This window comes from Onychostoma macrolepis, chromosome 18, assembly GCF_012432095.1.
Source record: "Onychostoma macrolepis isolate SWU-2019 chromosome 18, ASM1243209v1, whole genome shotgun sequence".
Lineage (NCBI taxonomy): Eukaryota > Metazoa > Chordata > Actinopteri > Cypriniformes > Cyprinidae > Onychostoma > Onychostoma macrolepis.
In genome coordinates this window covers 2,889,813-2,909,665 of record NC_081172.1, presented here as the reverse complement: position 1 = coordinate 2,909,665, position 19,853 = coordinate 2,889,813, and the positions used below count along the sequence as shown (strand labels likewise).

The following is a 19,853-nucleotide window of genomic DNA, read 5'->3' as shown; positions in this document are numbered from 1 at the left end:
TTTAGTTTGAATTAACGATAATAATCCTGGTTAGTAGATTATTGTGAGTGGTTGCTAGGTAGTTAGTAGGTTATTGTGGTTGGTTGCTAGACAGACAAACAGATAGTGGTTGTGGTGATTGGTTTCTAGGAGGTTTCTAGGAGTGTTTTAAGTGTTTCCGAGGGCATTGCTAAGGTGCTCTGAGTAGTTGTGGGGTGGTTAGTAGTTTATTGTGGTTGGTTAGACAGGCGGTTGTGAGGTGCTTTCAGTGTTGTGGGTGTTGGCTGGCAGATGCAGATGCATGACAGTCCAGTCTGCAGTCTGGAATAATGAGGTTTCTGACTCTAGACGCCTCCAAGCTAACCTGTAATTACAGAATAAATATGCATGTGTTCAGAGTGTCGGGTAGGTGACTGGAGCTTTATTGCAGGAGTGTGTATGTGTGTGTGTCCCTTCATCTGTCTGGAGATCACAAGATCAGGCCTGGTGGGCTTTGAGGCGCCCGGATGATTAAAGATGCTCCATCAGCACTCATTCATGTGTGGTTTTGATGTGAAGGGGTTTCACACTCATTAGGTCAGAGGAGATGAATGATGTCCCGTAATGTGTTCACACACACACTCTCTCTCTCTCTCTCTCTCTCTCTCTCATGCACACACACACCCACCCCCACCAGCAATAGTGGACACAGGGCATGTAGGGCTTGTCTGTGAACTTTGAGCTCATGCTACAGTGTTGAAAAATTCCAAAATTAGAATAAAAATATTATAGGGTAAACACAGGATAAATATTGAAAATTTCACTCAGAACAGAAATCACTGAAAAAATATAGAACAATAATCTTGATTCTGAGAAAAGTAGAGAAAAATCTGGAATGTTTGAGTGTGGCTTAGTGTGCAAATATGTATCCCTAAAGGACTTCTTTCTTTTTTTTTTTCTTTTTTCTTTCCAAGAAGAACAAATTACAATGCGAGCACTTCATTTTGAATGTTAGAAACATTGTTATTTTAGTATTATTTTAGTATTATTTATATACTATTATATATATTTTTTATTATTATTATTACTATTTGGAATTAGTGTTGTCACGGTACCAAAATTTCTGTATTCGGTACCAATACCAGTGAAAATCCACGGTTCTCGGTACCAATTTCGGTACCAAAGCAATACACAAAAACATGCTAATTAAAAAAAACACCATTTCACACTATAAGTCAAACAAAAATAAAATGTACAAAAATCAATGCCATTCTTTATGCTTATTTAAAATTGTGTTTCAAGTGTTTCCACAAGTAATAAAAGTATGGAAAACTGTAAACAAGATTCACCCAAATTTAATTTGTCTTTTAATTAATGAAATTTAAACATTTTATTTTTGGTAGGCCTAAATAAAGGGGGTTTACTATTAAAATTAAAATATGGAAGAAATATTGTGTGAATATTATTATTATTTATTAATTATTTATTAATTAATTATATTTGTTTATTTATATTATTTATTAAAAAAATTACGTTTTATAAATTTTTTTAAACAGTAGTAGTAGTAGTAGTATGACATACATTCTACTAAATAGTAGCCTAATATATTTCTGGCACAATGTCTAAACCGAACTTTTATTTTGACGGGTTGCCGTGAATTCCTTTACCTTTTTGTGTGTATATGATATGACGCTGTTTTTACTAAAATGAAACGGTAAAATGCTCGTGAAGTGACTCTCAGAGCAGTTCTGGAGATGTTGTTTATGTATTTATGTATTTATGCATCGCGGAAATCAGGGCTGTACGCGTCAAGAACCGGGTTGACCGGGTAGTACTCGGTACCACCGGTACTTAAAAAAACCTGGTACCGTGACGTTTTCATTTTTTTAGTACCGACTTGGTACCGAAGTACCGGGTCTTTTGACAACACTATTCGGAATACTATTTTGAAGTAGCTTTAATCAGTTTACAATTAAATTGAATTTTGTTTTAATTGTCGTGTGCTTTTGTCATTTTCATTTACTTCATTAGTTTTATTTCATGTGTGTGTGTGTGTGTGTGTGTGTATATATATATATATATATATATATATATATAGATAGATAGATGGATAGATGGATAGATGATGATGATAATATTTAATTGTATTATATGTGTTTTATTTTATTTATTTAATTGGTTTAATGTAAGTTAAATTAAAATTTAATCTACATTAGGTTTAATTTAATAAGTTTTAGTTTTACTCCTATTTTAGTTTTTAGTTTGGTTTAGTTAGTTGCCAAGGCAGCATTTTCATTTAAGATTTTAAATTTTATTTTATTTTATTTTATTTTATTTTATTTTATTTTATTTTATTTTATTTTATTTTATTTTATTTTATTTTATTTTATTTTATTTTATTTTATTTTATTTTATTTTATTTTATTTTATTTTATTTTATTTTATTTTATTATTTTGATTTGTTTATTTTATTTTATTTTATTTCAGCTTTGTTTCAGTTAACAAAAACAGTTTTAACAAATTTTAAAATGTTTAGTTCAGAATGAAACACTGGTTAAAAATAAGGTTTGTCTCAAATAATAAAAAAAAACTCTTCAGACAAATTTATTTTCATTTATGTCTTAATGTCGTGGTGAAGATGTCAATCTGTTCATATTGTACTGGTGTTTTATTAACCCTTCGCACACAAAGCTGGTGTTTGTTCTGAGGTTAATAGTAAAGAACTGCGCTCTCTGTGAGTGTGTGTGATGCTGATCCTGGCGGCTCTGAGCGAGTATCAGGATGGACGCTGCTGTACACAGTTTCCATGGAGTCACTGTAATGAATCAACACCTGACTGCACACTTCAGTTCTTTGGCTGCTTGTTTATGCTCTGTTTTTTGTCTCCAAAATGAATTAAAGAACACAAGCCCAACCCCAGTGTTGTAAAGCAATCTTCTAAGAAAAGAGCAGGAAACTTAATACGCGTCACAGTGATCTGGTTCTGTTGTAGCAGATTAAGCACCGAGGCTCCAGAGAGCAGAAATCTTGAGGGTTTTGTTCAGCTTGTGAAGGTCTGAGGACAGAATTATATTCACTTGAGTCATTTCAGACCGAGATGTGCTGGAATCTGTGTTTTATTGTCTCTGTGGGTACCAGCCGGCCGGTCCTTTCCCAGAATGTCTTGTGAATCATCCATCGCTCCGTTTGGGCCCCATGTGGTCTGATACTTTTTGTCCGAGTGGTTACACATCTGGACAGGAAACTAAGGAAACCATGGTTTATTTTATATATGTAACTTATTTGTTTAATATACATATACATACATATGTATGTATGTATGTGTGTGTGTGTGTATGTATAAAATGAATATATATATAGGTGCTGGTCATATAATTAGAATATCATCAAAAAGTTGATTTATTTCACTAATTCCATTCAAAAAGTGAAACTTGTATATTATATTCATTCATTACACACAGACTGATATATTTCAAATGTTTATTTCTTTTAATTTTGATGATTATAACTGACAACTAAGGAAAATCCCAAATTCAGTATCTCAGAAAATTAGAATATTACTTAAGACCAATACAAAGAAAGGATTTTTAGAAATCTTGGCCAACTGAAAAGTATGAGCATGTACAGCACTCAATACTTAGTTGGGGCTCCTTTTGGCTGAATTACTGCAGCAATGCGGCGTGGCATGGAGTCGATCAGTCTGTGGCACTGCTCAGGTGTTATGAGAGCCCAGGTTGCTCTGATAGTGGCCTTCAGCTCTTCTGCATTGTTGGGTCTGGCATATCGCATCTTCCTCTTCACAATACCCCATAGATTTTCTATGGGGTTAAGGTCAGGCGAGTTTGCTGGCCAATTAAGAACAGGGATACCATGGTCCTTAAACCAGATACTGGTTGCTTTGGCACTGTGTGCAGGTGCCAAGTCCTGTTGGAAAATGAAATCTGCATCTCCATAAAATTGGTCAGCAGCAGGAAGCATGAAGTGCTCTAAAACTTCCTGGTATACGGCTGCGTTGACCTTGGACCTCAGAAAACACAGTGGACCAACACCAGCAGATGACATGGCACCCCAAACCATCACTGACTGTGGAAACTTTACACTGGACCTCAAGCAACGTGGACTGTGTGCCTCTCCTCTCTTCCTCCAGACTCTGTGACCCTGATTTCCAAAGGAAAGGCAAAATTTACTTTCATCAGAGAACATAACTTTGGACCACTCAGCAGCAGTCCAGTCCTTTTTGTCTTTAGCCCAGGCGAGACGCTTCTGATGCTGTCTGTTGTTCAAGAGTGGCTTGACACAAGGAATGCGACAGCTGAAACCCATGTCTTGCATAAGTCTGTGCGTAGTGGTTCTTGAAGCACTGACTCCAGCTGTAGTCCACTCTTTGAATCTCCCCCACATTTTTGAATGGCTTTTGTTTCACAATCCTCTCCAGGGTGCGGTTATCCCTATTGCTTGTACCCACTTTTTTCTACCACATATTTTCCTTCCCTTCGCCTCTCTATTAATGTGCTTGGACACAGAGCTCTGTGAACAGCCAGCCTCTTTTGCAATGACCTTTTGTGTCTTGCCCTCCTTGTGCAACGTGTCAATGGTCGTCTTTTGGACAACTGTCATTGGGATTTTCCTTAGTTGTCAGTTATAATCATCAAAATTAAAAGAAATAAACATTTGAAATATATCAGTCTGTGTGTAATGAATGAATATAATATACAAGTTTCACTTTTTGAATGGAATTAGTGAAATAAATCAACTTTTTGATGATATTCTAATTATATGACCAGCACCTGTGTATATATATTTATGCCATGGTCTGTCTGAATACTCGATTCTGATTGGCTGGCAGGTGTTGATTAAATTCGTTGAACTGCACAGGTAGTTCCAGGTCAGTTTAATCACGTTCTATATTAATGCGCTTCCTATAAACATTGGTAACCATAGTAACATATAGTTACAGTTGAATAGTAATACAGACCGTCATAGTAAATAGTAATATATATAGTAAAATGACCGTTATTTTTATTGTTCCGGTCAAATATTGCAGCGCAAATATTATTAACATCTTTAATATGTGAATGCTGGCAAATGACCATGGCATAAACGGGATAATCAACGGCTAGCTGTGCATTAAACGATTTGAATGCACGCCGCGCTGGCGTCGGGCGGTTCTTCGCCTCCGTGTGCATTCAAATCGTTTAATGCACAGCTAGCCGTTGATTATCCCGTTTATGCCATGGTCATTTGCCAGCATTCACATATTAATATTAATATTAATATATATATATATATAATATAATATAATATAATATAATATAATATAATATAATATTATATTATATTATATTATATTAATAATATAACACACAAAATAACCACAACCAGCAACTCCAACTATATATATATATAATATTTGTTTTATTTTTCACTCTTTTTATTATATATAATTTTATTCTATAATTTTATTCTATATTAATTATTTCTTTATTATTTTTATTTTAATAAAAAAAATTAACTCTTTAATTTATTTTACGTTTTAATTGATTTCATTTCATTTTATATATTAAATGTATTTTTTCATCTGCTGCTAATATAACGCGTGTCTCCACCCCACAGATCTACACGCGCTCCGTTATTGACCCTCTTCCTCCTCCGCTCTCCACCAAAGACGCCGCTACGTCGCCCATCACTAACGCGGCCGCTGATGGCGGCAGTCCCACCCCAACACCCTCCACCACCTCCGCCACAGCCAGCACCACCAACACCAACTCCAACACCCCTCCACCCTCCACCCCACAAAACACCGACAAAACACGCAAGAAGAAGATGACCGACGAGGAGATACTCGAGAAACTTCGTAAGTGTCCACACCTCAAACCTTCAAGGGTCAGAAGTCATGTTTGTGTTTCTAGAGCCCATTGTGAGTGATATACAGTACTGTTCAAAATTTGGGGGTCAGTAAGATTTTTTTGTTTATATATAAGAAATTAATACTTTTATTCAGCAAGGATGCATTAAATTGATCAAAAGTGACCGTAAAGACATTTATAATGTTACAGAAGATTTCTATTTCAAATATATGCTGCTCTTTTGAACTTTCTATTCATCAAAGAATTGGGAAAAATAATATGCATCACGGTCTGCTCAAAAATATGAAGCAGAACAACTGTTTTCAACATTGATAATAATCAGAAATGTTTCTTGAGCAGCAAATCAGCATATTAGAATAATTTCATGTGACACTGAAGACTGGAGTAATGATGCTGAAAATTCAGCTTTGATCTCAGAAATAAATGACATTTTACAATATATTCACACAGAAAACACTTATTTTAATTTATAATATCACATTCTTTTACTATTTTTACTCAATTTTTACTAAACATTTTTGATCAAATAAATGCAACCTTGGTGAGAAGAGACTTCGGTTTTGATTAGTCTATCTTAAAAAAGTGGCAGATGACAATAATAAAATATGTATTAATGATCCATTTATATTAGATTTAGAGTATTTTATTTAGTCTGTGCTAGTTTTAGGTCTCTCTTCGGGTCTATTTTTCTCCCCATGTGATATAATAATTTACATACAAATCAATATTTCATGTCCAATTATTGATTTATTTAGTAAGTAGCCCTGTAAGCAGGATAATGTGCAGTCAGCAAGACATTATTGCTAAAAAAAAAAAACAGATCACCCCGTCAAGGTTTATTTTATGTTAATGACCGGCTGACTGCACATTATTCCTGACATATCAAATATGTATGATGTGTTTATTTTATGGAGAAACTCAAACCTGCTTGTATCTCTTGATTGAGTCGTTCATGCAATGCTTCTTTTTTGTGTTGCATTATTTTGCAGTCATAATTGTTTTATTTTACATGCATTGTTATTGTTTAGCATGAAATGTTTGGCAGTCATTTAGTTTGAGCTGCTGTAGAGATGCATGACTTTCTAAGAACCTGTATCTTATTAAAAACCCCATGCGCTCCAGACGTGCTCAGATCGCCCTCTGCTGGTAAGAACGGGATGCTGCTGCAGTCATCCAGTGTGTCTCTCTGTCACCTCAGGCCCCTCTCGGCCAAAGATTTGTCGTCCTCCATTTAAAACGTCCGTTCATCAATAGTTGCTGGGTTACAGGTCAAAATGAAGACGTTTCTGTCTTTCCCTGAATTTAAGACCCCGGCCTTCTTCCTTTCTGTGTTTTCCCAGCCTCCGTTACCCCACTGCCTGTAAATCCGTCTTTTCCTAAAGGCTTAGAGTCCTTTTCCTCCCCCTCTCTCTCTCTCTCTCTCTCTCTCTCTCTCTCATTGCTCAACTTGTGTTGATTGGAAAGGATCGTTTGCATGTGTGGGACTGAAGTCTGTTTGAGTAACTGAGACGACCGAGTCTTACAGCTGAGCATCTCTCTTCTTATATGTGTCCACTGTGAGAGGAACGATTCAGTTTATCCTCACAAGTATTTGCATCCATTTCAAACCGCAACATGACATACATTTAACAAAAGGCATAATAATAGACTAAAAGAACAAAGCATTTGAAAAGAATTAGCAAGCGATGCCTGTTGTGAAGCAACAGAGACGACTGGCGATGTGACGGAGTAGAGCTAATGTATATTTCATACACATTTGGAACCCAGCTAATTTGATCAAATAAAATATTAAATAAAAAAAATAAATAAATAAAAAAATAAAAAATTAATTAAAAAATTAAATCAATGTAAAATTAAATAAAAGCAATATATAATATTATTGCAATAATACTGTTTTTTTAACCTGTAAAATATAAATTTTTATTCATTAAATTAAAAATATATATTTGCTTAAATGTTTATTACAAACTTAATATCGACTTTTTAATTAAGTTTATATTTCTCATTGCAATAAAATAAAAACAGCATCAAATTTTCTATTACTGTACTGAAAAAAAATGTGTAGAAACAATTTTTTACTCTGTAATTGCTAGTAAATTTTTACAATAAATTACAAAAAGATATAGCAAGTAACACATTGAATTAAATTGTAGAAAAAAATGTAGAAAGACTGATAATCATTCTCAATAATCAAAGTTTATAACAGTATAATAGTAACATTTATTTATTTATTTATTTATTTATTCATTTATTTACTTGTTATATGCTATTTTATGTCATTTCTTTTAAAATTTTGCATATGCATTGTTTAAGGCAGTCTGCTTAATCCTTGAGCTTTTATTTTGTCTGATTTATTTTTTTATTTTTTTTAATTCAACACCTCCATTGCACAAGGTCATATCAGTGTATTGATTATAAGTTTGATTAGTTGTGAAGCTCTGAAACACTACATTTTCATTCTTCTTTTTTGTCTTTTAAACAGCTGCCTTTTTGTCTTCCTGTGTTTCTTAAGTTTTCATTTTTTTGTAGTGTTTCTTACCTTTTAAAATAACACGTGACCTTCACTCCACAGGAAGTATAGTCAGCGTGGGCGACCCGAAAAAGAAGTATACGCGATTTGAGAAGATTGGCCAGGGGTGAGATTAATGATGGACATTTTATCTTATTATTTATGCCAAATCCAAAAAAATCTTTAAACAGTCCTCATCTTCATTTTCTTCCCTCATCAGGGCGTCTGGAACAGTCTACACAGCCATAGACATCGCCACAGGACAAGAGGTGAGATTTTGGTGCCAGCCGGTGACGTTTCTCACACGTACGTCACCTAGACGAGCGTTTTCTTCAGGAAGAGTGTGCACTGACACTATAACATTTCTTCATGGGTGTTAAAGCAACATTCAGCACCTGCATGACATATTGCATGTGTTAAATCATGTGTGTAACAAATATAATGCTTGAAATTAATACTTACCAAGCACCACTAATAAGGCAACCATCACTATTATTATTATTGACCAGTGGGCTAATGATTTCAACAACTTATTGTGTAAAATAATAAGAGAATATATTTGGAAAATATTTATTTGAATTAATTTGATAAGTTTAGTTCCAAATGCAATAAAATAAAAACAGCACAAAATTATACTACTACTAGAAATAATAATGTTTTATATATTTAAATTAAATAAAATGTAAAATAAAACACAACAAATTGATTTTATATACTTTCTATGTAAAATAATAAGGCAATATATTCAGAGAATATGTTTTGAATTAAGTTTACTTCAAGTTGATTGCCAACTGCAACAAAATAAAATACAGCATAAATTATATATTTTTTGGTTTACTAATACTACTATATACATATTTGTGTGTGTGTGTGTATGCATGCATGTGTGTGTGTGTGTGTGTGTGCGTGTTTTGTGAAAAGTCAGGACATAGATGTGTATAATGACAAATGTATGACAGGTATTACAAGGTGAAGGTGACTTTTCAGGACATTGACCCATGTCCCCACTTTTCAAAACGCTTATAAATCATACAGAGTGAGGTTTTTTTGGGGAAAGTTGAAATGCACAGTTTCCTGTAAGGGGTAGGTTTAGGTGTAGGGTTGGTGTAGGCAATAGCACATACAGTAAGTACAGTATAAAAACCATTACGCCTATGGGATGTCCCCACTTTTCACAAAAACAAACATTTGTGTGTATGTGTGTGTGTATATGTGTGTGTATATGTATATGTATATGTGTGTATACACGCATATATATTAAAATATATCAAATGAAATTCCGAAATTAAATATAATGCAAATAAAAATATAATTTACTGGGGGTTTTTTTAACCTGTAAAATATCAAATTTAATTACATTTTGTACATTTTATTACATTACGTTTGCTTATAGATGTTAAAGCAACATTAGCACATGCATGACACATTGTGCCCATTAAATGATATTTGTTCAACAAATATAATGCTTAAAATGGAACATCATGAGGTCAGTACTTGCCTAACATCACTAATAAGGCATGCGTCACTATTATTATTATTAATCAGTAAAGTAATAAGATTTTGACTTAAGTTAACTTCAAGTTTATTTCCAACTGCAATAAAATAAAATAAAAACAGCATAAAATTATTTACTACTACTACTACTACAAACATTATATATATAATAATATATTATGTGACACATTATATAATTTTCAGACTTGCATGCACCATTGTAAGGCAGTCCAGTTAACCCTTTACCCAGTAAGACACCACCTAGCAACTGTTTTGGACACCCTAGCAACCGCGTAGCAATGTCCTTTTACCACCCAAACACCGTCTTTATTAACTTTAGCTATTATATTTTGCACATTTTCTGAAACATGAATGGAAAATACGCCATTTGGCAGCATTTTGTGTTCATATGGAGAACTGGAGATATTGACGGTCTTTTCGGCATCCACATGCTCTTCAACTCTCGTCATCATTAACGCGCCTCCGATGGAGACTTCGACATTCTCCTGATCGATGGCAGTGAATCAGGGGATGCAGGAGGGAAACGACATGTGATATTGATCTGATGACATTCCTCAGAGCTGAACCTGCGTACACACACACACACACACACACACACACAGCTAATCTCAAAAAGCCAATCCTCACTCATGTTAATGGAGCCAGAAACTCTGATTCATCGTCAAGTCTGAAAGCTTTTATTCTGATGGTTGGTCTCTCAGGTGGCCATCAAACAGATGAACCTACAGCAGCAGCCCAAGAAAGAGCTGATCATCAACGAGATCTTAGTCATGAGGGAAAACAAGAACCCCAACATCGTCAATTACCTGGACAGGTCAGTTCATTAGATTAAGCTATTCCCTAATCAGTATTTATTCTCATTTTCCTGTAAGAATATTGCATTTTAATTATTTTTATACGTATAAAAATGTATGAAATTTTTGAAATAAAAAGAGATTTGCATTTTTTTCTTCTTCTCGGAGAGAATACTTTCAATTTGCTTTATTTTTCTTTTCTTTTTTTCTTTTTCAAAGTTATATTTAATTATTTTTTAATTATGCATATATTATATTATATATATGTGTGTGTGTGTGTGTGTGTGTATATATATATATATATATATATATATATATATATATATATATATATATATATATATATATATATATATATACGGTATGTATGTATAAAACAAAAACACAATTATATATATATTTCCGTTTAGTATTTGATATATTTTATTTTTATTATTCTTTTATTTTTATTTTTATTTCTTGTTACATCTTCCTCTTTGCTATTTTCTTTTACATTACATTTTCTTTTCTTTTCTTTTTGTTTTATTTTTAAATTGATATTTTCTTTTCTTGCATTTGTTTTTTATTTACGTTTATATATATATATATATATATTGCTTTTATTCTTTAACTTTATATTTTATTTTAAAGTAATATTTTCTTTTATTTTCTGTGTATTTTCCTTTTTTTTTTCTTTTTTTAAGCACAATCTTTGCAAACTTTCCAAAATCTGCTCGACTATGCGTAAGTCAAGAAAAGGAATACATTTAAAATGATAATGAATAATTTAAAATATATTTTCTTTAAAAACAAGTGATCTTATGATCTAAAACAATTTAGTTTCTAAAGATAATGAAAATCAGATGAATATGAATCTGTAATAAAAAAAAAAAGTCACAAAAAAAAAAAAAACAATGACGTGATGAGATCATTCCACCAAGCACTATTGTGGTGACATCAACTCAGGTGTTTTTCTGTTCGGCTCTGATGTGTTTCTGTGTCCATGAGGAATTTCTCCACGTCTGCACTAATAAAAGCAGGAGGGTCCAGTGATTCTGTTGTCACGGCGATGCTGCTGCATCACGTGTGTTGACGATGCGCTCTTGTTGCCTTAGTTACCTGGTGGGGGACGAGCTGTGGGTGGTGATGGAGTATCTGGCCGGAGGCTCCCTGACAGACGTGGTGACGGAGACATGTATGGATGAAGCTCAGATCGCCGCCGTCTGTCGGGAAGTGAGTGTGCATCTCTTCCAAACCTGCTGAGCTGCCGTGCTGTCTAGCTGCCTACTAAAACAGTCTCCTGTGAAACCGAACCTCACAAGTTTTGGAACACTCTGCATAGGCAACTCGCCAAAAGCATTCCTTAATTAAAAAGACTCTGTTAATTCCAATAGAGTTTAATGTCATTAAAACGAGCTACAAAATGCTTTAATAAACACAAAAATACACAGCACACACAAATATTGAGTAAAATAGCAAATTTTTAATTCAATTGAATCCCTGTATGTGTGTGTATATGTATATGTGTATATATATATAATATAATATATATAAAAATATAATATAATAACTTGGTAATATATCTTAAACTAAACTGAAAATATAAAAGTAAAAGCTAATTCAGAATTTGAATATATACTATAATAGTATATAAATAACACTGTATAAACACTACTAAAACTCAATTCAGAAGCTTAAAAAAAAACCTCAAAATAAATGACAGCTAAATAGAAATATCTACAAATAAATAAATAATCACAGAAACACATAAAATACTGAAACTTAAACCAAAATTACTAAAACTAAAAAATAAAAGCTCATTCAAAATATGAATAAATACTATAATAGTATGTAAATTATAGTATATAGTAAGATTAAGTAATACAATTGGTTACTAAAATTAAATGACTAAAACTGAAATAATAAGTTACAGCTAAATAGAAATATGTAATAAAAATGACAAACATAAAATGAAAATAAAAACTGAAAATATATAAAAATCAAAGCCATTTAAAAATATTAATAAATACTATACTAGTATATAAATAATGCTATATAGTAATTTTAAGATGAAGTGCTAAAATTAGCTACAAAAACTGAAATAAAAATAAATTACAGCTAAATAGAAATATCTAAATATATCTAACAAAAATGACAAAAGCACTTAATAGAATACTGAAAGTAAGCTTGTTTGCAGAGCGTTGTGCAGTGAAGCTAGGCGGCTCACTACTTTCTGCTTTTGTGTCGCTTTGAAACACGGTCACGTGAGCCTCTTGTCACTGAAACACAGGGCACATACATTTTGAGGGACAGTGGCCCAGACCTTGTTAATACAAAATATCCAGTTGTTACCAATATACAATTAAAAGAGAAGACGGCACTCTCTGTAATAATTTCAGACTTTATTGGAGGTGTTTTGATAGAATTGCTGATATGTGAACACATTGCTGATAATAACAGAAATCTTTACTGTTGCACATTTTGATATTTACCTGTTCCTTTTACAGCAAGCCCTTTTTTATTTGGTACTGTCCTGAAATATCGTGATGCACCTCATCTTTCATGATTTGCAATTAAGATAAATTAATTAAATAAATAATAGATTAAGATGTCTCCTCTTCAATGGAAGTATTAGACATTTAATTTAATCTTATATAGCATAAATCTATATTATATACTAATACACAACTCATTTAGAACATTTATATTACCTTTTTAAACTATTTATAGGTCTACTATTAAATTTGGTTTTAATAAAATATTATAAATATGATGTGTTATAGATTACTAGTATCAACTAAGACAAGTGATTGTAATGGGAAATATACATAATTACAAGAATTAAAGTGTGAAAAACTGCAAAGTATTCTATGTGGTGATTAATCTGCTGTCTTGCTGGAGGTTTGGATCCATGTTTGCGATGTTGAACTGCCTTTAGCTTTTTTTTTTTTTTTTTTTTTGTCTACAAAGTGCCAACAACAGCAAATTTGGTGTTATTTAGATTACATCTGATTGGGTTAAATAATTTGATTAGATTTATCGAATCCATAAGAATGTGGATATTTTGAACAAGTTGTTAGCACTTTTATAAGGTCTTATATAAGGCAGTGTAGTATATTATTATGACATTATTACATATTATACCCAAAGAGGGGCAGTGGCTCTATTCCCCCGTACCTGGCCCTGCTGAAACATGCATGCTTTCATTTGCTTTATTAACTCTGTTGTTCTTCTCCATGCAGTGTCTCCAAGCGCTGGAGTTTCTGCACTCGAATCAGGTCATTCACAGAGACATCAAGAGCGACAACATTCTGCTGGGGATGGATGGCTCGGTCAAACTCAGTGAGTTTGTTTCAGGCTGCAAATTTTTGTTTCAGGCTGCAAAACATTTAAGGCTGTTCTGGGTTTTAAACTGTATGTAAATCTTGGCCTCATCTACCCCTGGCTTTGACAATGATTTCAAGTAAGAATGACTATGATGTTTTCATTTGTGCAAAGGCTTCTCAGTGGTTTTATGTTTTTCATCAGTAGAGGGAGTGAGAGTCCAGATTATGCATCTGCCGCTATGCTTTCAGTTTATTTAACAGCAGCCGGTCTTAACATCTCTCTGTCTCTCTGTCTGTCTGTCAGCTGATTTCGGCTTCTGCGCTCAGATCACTCCTGAACAGAGCAAGCGGAGCACCATGGTTGGGACGCCATACTGGATGGCCCCGGAGGTGGTGACCCGCAAGGCTTACGGGCCCAAAGTGGACATCTGGTCCCTGGGCATCATGGCTATCGAGATGATCGAGGGCGAGCCGCCGTACCTCAACGAAAACCCTCTGAGGGTGAGAATAAAGACTTCTAAGCCACACTCAGTTCCTGTTTTTTGGTAATAGCATGGTACTTGATGATCATGAGATATATAAATATAACCATGGTATTATTTGCAGTACTATGGGTTTCCAACAACTGTGGTATTACCATGGTACCATGTAACAAAAAAAAACATGGTGATGCAACAGTATTTTGCAGTAATTGCACATGAAAAACACGAAATCAAATTTCATATAAGGTGTTATAGACAATACAGGTTTTAAAACAATAATATGTAACAAAAATGTTTTTAATAAACACATGCAATTTACAAACCCCTTCAGTCCAAGACAAATAAATAAAGAGTTGAAAAATCTAGAAAAATCTGTATTTTGAGATGAGATCATCTCAAAATCTGAAATATACTTTTTTTGTTTGTTTTTTTTTTAGTTTTTCTTTATTGCATTTTAAAGAGTGGAACAAAACAATATAAATGTTTATAATATTTCAATAACATATCTATTCCTGATTTGAATTGATTGTTTAATAATATGTAGCTTTTTACATACAAAATGATTTATGGAGAAAAAAAAAAAGATAAAATGATATATAAATAAATGAATAGTCTAATTTTAACAGTGGAATAAAACAATCTAAATGCATATAATATTAAAATAATGTATATGTTCCTGATCTGAATTAATTGTTTAATAATATTACATACAAAATTATATCTGAAAAATAAATACAAATATAGATAAAATAAAAATCTAATGCTGAGTAGATAGAAAGAAAGAAAGAAAGAAAGAAAGAAAGAAACAAATAAATAAATGTCTAATATTATGTAGATAAGGGATGTAACAAGTTTGCTTACAATTATTGGACTTTTGAGGCTGTTGCATAAGACCAGGTTCACACACACTTGATTATGATGATGAGATCCATCCTTTGTTTTAGATCACTGGATTCGTGAGCTCAGAGTGACTTCAGATGCTCTCTTGATGTCAATAAATGAAAACGTTTGCATTGATTTAATCGATTGATACTTTGCGGGAGGACAGAATACAACATTTATTTCGACTTGCATCAGCTCTAAAAGCTTTTATCTTGATATGCTTGCTAAAACTATTTGTGGGCAGACATGAGGTTAATTTGTGGCAAACAAAACTGAAGCAGTAGTCTGATATAGTGGCAACAACGGGCAGTTTGCCTGTTCATTTTTTAGAAACCTCTGGATGATTTTATATAGGCCTAGATTTACATTGGATCATGATGTAGTATCTACAAGAACATACTTTTTTTTAAATAAAAGGAACTGATGCTGTAGTTAATGTTGATGATTTCTGTGTGACCTTTAACCCCTGCTGTTGTCCAGGCTCTGTATCTCATCGCCACCAATGGAACGCCGGAGCTGCAGAACCCAGAGAAACTCTCGTCCGTGTTTCGGGATTTCTTAAACCGCTGTCTGGAGATGGACGTGGAGAAGAGAGGCTCTGCCAAGGAGCTCTTACAGGTTTGTGTGTGTGTGTGTGTTTCCTCCTAGATTTATTAGATCAAAATTAGCTTCCAGTATCAATGTTTAATTAATAATTTTTTTTGTTTCAGTTTTAATTTTAGCCCTTAGTTTAAACTAAATTCAAATGAAAAATGTTGCCTCTGGAACCAGCCTAAAACAGCTTGTTTCAAGTAACAATTTTTTTTATGGTTCTAGTATTAGTTAACAATGATAAACCTGGAATAGATCAATATATATCAGTAAAAAGTGACTTAGAAAATTTTAGAGACTTTGAGTGATGCATGAAAATAATTTATCGGTTCATTAAAAAATAAAAATGAAAAAACATAAATCACTTTTCATGCTAACAAATTAATAGATTTGAGTGGCAAATGGATTACAATTATTACAATATAAAAATTAAGTAGACAACTTTTATTTGTCAATTAGGAAAGCTTTTAATTTGTATTATTATTTACTTTATTAAATACTATTTATTATTTAGGAAGGTTAGATCAAAAACATACATTTTAACATTAGATGTTAAATTTTGAGATGTTAAATGTGAAATTATATAGTCTATACAGGGTTTAATGCATTTACATAAGAAGTACCTGGAAATTAAAAAATTAGGAGTAATCCTTACTTTGCTTTTTACAGTGAAACATAATTAAATTACAGTAATTAAGTGCTTACTAATGCATTACATTAAAACAGGTTTATAATGAAAGAAATGAACAGTAAGGATGCATTAAACTGATCAAAAGTGACAGTAAAGACACATACAATGTTACAAAAGATTTCTGTTTGAAAAAAAAAAAAAATAAAATAAAATAAATGTTCTTTTAAACTTTCTAATTATCAAAGAATCCTTAAAAAAAAAAAAGTATAATTGTTTCCACAAAAAATATAAAGCTGTTTTCATCATTGATAATCATCAGAGATGTTTCTTGAGCAGTAAATCAGCATATTGGAATGATTTCTGAAGATCATGTGACACTGAAGACTGGAGTAATGATGCTGAAAATTCAGCTTTGATCACAGGAATAAATTACATTTTAATGCATATTCACATAGAAAACACTTATTTTAAATTGTAATAATATTCCAGATGTTTGATTCAGATTTGTGATAAAATAAACGCAGCCTTGGTGAGCAGAAGAGACTTTAAAAAACATGCATTAAAAAAATCTCTGTATATTAAAGACATGTCTTTTTCCAAGCATTTCTATTGTAAAATTATAACAATATCACAGGAATAAATTACGTTACAATATATTAAAGTAAAAAAAAAAAAACTTTTTAATTAAAATTGTAATAATGTTACAATATTTCATAATTTTTTCAGATTTTACTATATTTTTGATGCAGTAAATGCAGCTTTGGTGAGCAGAAGTGACGTCTCTCTCTTTCTCCCTGCAGCATCAGTTCCTAAAAGTGGCCAAGCCTCTGTCCAGCCTCACGCCGCTGATCATCGCAGCTAAAGAGGCGGCCAAAAACAACCGCTAGCCCCTCCAGGACAACGGGACGACCCCCGGCCCTACCTGTCCTCCGCCCCGACCCCCAGAGCCCTCCCTCTCTCTCTCCCTCTCTCTCTCTCTCTTTCTCTCTCTCTTTCTCGTGCCGCCCCTCGCCCTCGAGTGCTGCTGTTTTAGGGTCCGAGGGGCGTCTGCGCTCACGCTGTGGCCCCCGAAAAGGCTCTGAAAGGCGACATCACTGGATACAAATGGCCACGGCGCGTCAGGCCCAAAGCATTATGGGGGATTTCCCCCTGGCTGACACTCTCTGGGTCCCACTGTCAGTTTTTCTGTTGCTTTTTTTGTTGTTTGCTTTTGTGTTGGAATCATGGGAACATGATTGATGTTTTCATGTATGTATTTGTTGGGGTTTTTGTTCATTTTCCAACGTTTTTTAAAGTTTTTGTGTGTGTGAGAGAACGTGTGTGTGTGTGTGTGTGTGTGTGTATGTGTTCGCCGGGTCATAGATTAGCTGAGATTGTGACATGATGACACGTTTGTACTGCGATCGATATGTTTTTTTGATATTGAAACATGATTTGCAACAGACTATTGATTTAGGTACTATGAAGGATGCCTGTGCATGAAGAGACTGTATTTCAGATGAAGAAACGACCACCTGAGGTCCGTTCTGTCCCATAATCCCTCCACACGGCGGGAACCCAACGAAACCTCAGTGCGTTACGATGTTTTGTTGCCACAAACATTAATGGAATTCAAATTTTCTGATAGTACGTTCACGTACCCCTTGGCCTTAAACTGTGACGTGAACAGTAGGACGTAACGAAGACGACACAACACACCAAGATGCAATCTGATGCCATTTTGATTCTTTCAGTGGACTGATGGGATTTGTTTAGAAGAGAATCTTTCCTGTAAGCAATCAGTGAGTTTCAGCCATAAACTCTTTATAAGGCATTTTGATGAATTCAAATTCTTAATTGAAATGGGACGAATAAACTTCAGAATTAATTACAGCGTCCAGGTGATCTTTTGTAACTGACCGTGTTGTCTTTGTTTAATAACTTTATTATTACCTTTATATCCCGTTTAACATTATTTTATTGAATTCCAAGTGTTAAAACCCAAAAGCCCCTTTTTACAATAATTTTTTTAGTTTTTTGTTTGTTTTTTTAATTTTTTTTTTTTTTTTTTTCTGGATGGTACTCTTTAAGTATTGATTTTTGTTTATTATTAAATAGATATCCATATTTATTTTTGAGATTTTAATAGGACTGTACTTTGGACCTTATTTATTGATTTTTACTTTATAGGTATTAGCTTACAGTTATAGGTAGTTAAGAAATAAGTATTTTATATAATTTAATCGATGCAAAATGTCCCGCAGGTGGAACGTTGGAATGCTAACAGGTTAATATAATTGAAATATTCTAATGTGATAATAGTACTGTATTCCGAACATGAGGAAATTTGGTCTTGCCTAATATAATCACATAGTAGTTTCAAATACAAAAGTACAGTGGTGAAAATATTCTTGGAATTTAACTTTAATTTGATGCATATTAAATAAAAATGCAAAAGATGCAATATGATTTTAATATGAATATAAAATAAGGTTTTTTAAAGCTTAATAAATTTAAAATGATAAAGAGCTGATTCTTTGTGTATATATACACACACATTTTTGCTTTCACTAGTTCATTTAACTAGTCCTGCACTCTGAAATTATAAAAGTGTAAATATATAAGGTTTAAATTTATAAGGTATAAGTTAAATGTAAGTTAAATGTTGTATAATTTAGTAACATTTTTAAAGGGAAAAATTAATCATAAAATGTAAATGGTGATTAAGCCTGCAGCATATGTGACAGTCAGTCACTAGGTGGCGCTGTGACCCCATTATAAAATCAAACATTTAAAAATATTCTAAGCACATAATATATGTAATATAATAATAGAAATAGAAAAGAATTACAAGTAAATTAAATTATAAGTAAATAAATTATAAATTCAATTATAAGTCAGTCCCAGAAGAACAAGTGTGTGTGTGTGTGTGTGTGTGTGCTAAAGCTGTCAGGTGTATTTGGGGTGATGTCGCTCATTTGAGGGATGCTGGGATTCTGTGTGCCGTCGCCATGACGACAAGGTACCAGCTGGACAATCTGCATGCAAATGGCAGCGTGCGGCCTAATCTCGCGCCTGTACGGCAGGACCTGGTCGCCATGGCAACGCACCTTTCCCGGGTTATTTCGTGAGAGAGAGAGAGAGAGAGAGAGAGAGAGAAAGAGAGTTGTTAGATGTAAACCGAAAGTACTCTAAGATACTTCAACCAAACCTGATATTACTGTCATGCCAGTGTATAAACACCATGGTATTTGCCATGGTACTATTTCCAAAAACACCGAAGTACTTTTTATAAGCGGTAACTGAAACTACGACAGTAAAACTGTGGTAAAGTGGTATT

General features: G+C 33.2%; 1 protein-coding gene across 2 annotated transcripts in view; it reads left to right on the top strand.

The window, feature by feature from the left end:
• Positions 1–18,401, top strand: part of pak1 (p21 protein (Cdc42/Rac)-activated kinase 1) — a 60,231-nt gene extending 41,830 nt beyond the window's left edge. For both annotated transcript variants that reach the window (XM_058750875.1, XM_058750876.1), the window contains exons 7-15: positions 5,572–5,812; positions 8,398–8,461; positions 8,555–8,603; positions 10,551–10,663; positions 11,738–11,855; positions 13,865–13,964; positions 14,253–14,449; positions 15,793–15,930; positions 17,335–18,401. In XM_058750875.1, the coding sequence (XP_058606858.1) occupies positions 5,572–5,812; positions 8,398–8,461; positions 8,555–8,603; positions 10,551–10,663; positions 11,738–11,855; positions 13,865–13,964; positions 14,253–14,449; positions 15,793–15,930; positions 17,335–17,421 (1,107 nt within the window). In that variant the 3' untranslated portion in view covers positions 17,422–18,401. The remainder of the gene's footprint in view (positions 1–5,571; positions 5,813–8,397; positions 8,462–8,554; positions 8,604–10,550; positions 10,664–11,737; positions 11,856–13,864; positions 13,965–14,252; positions 14,450–15,792; positions 15,931–17,334) is intronic.
• The last annotated feature ends 1,452 nt before the right edge of the window (positions 18,402–19,853 follow it).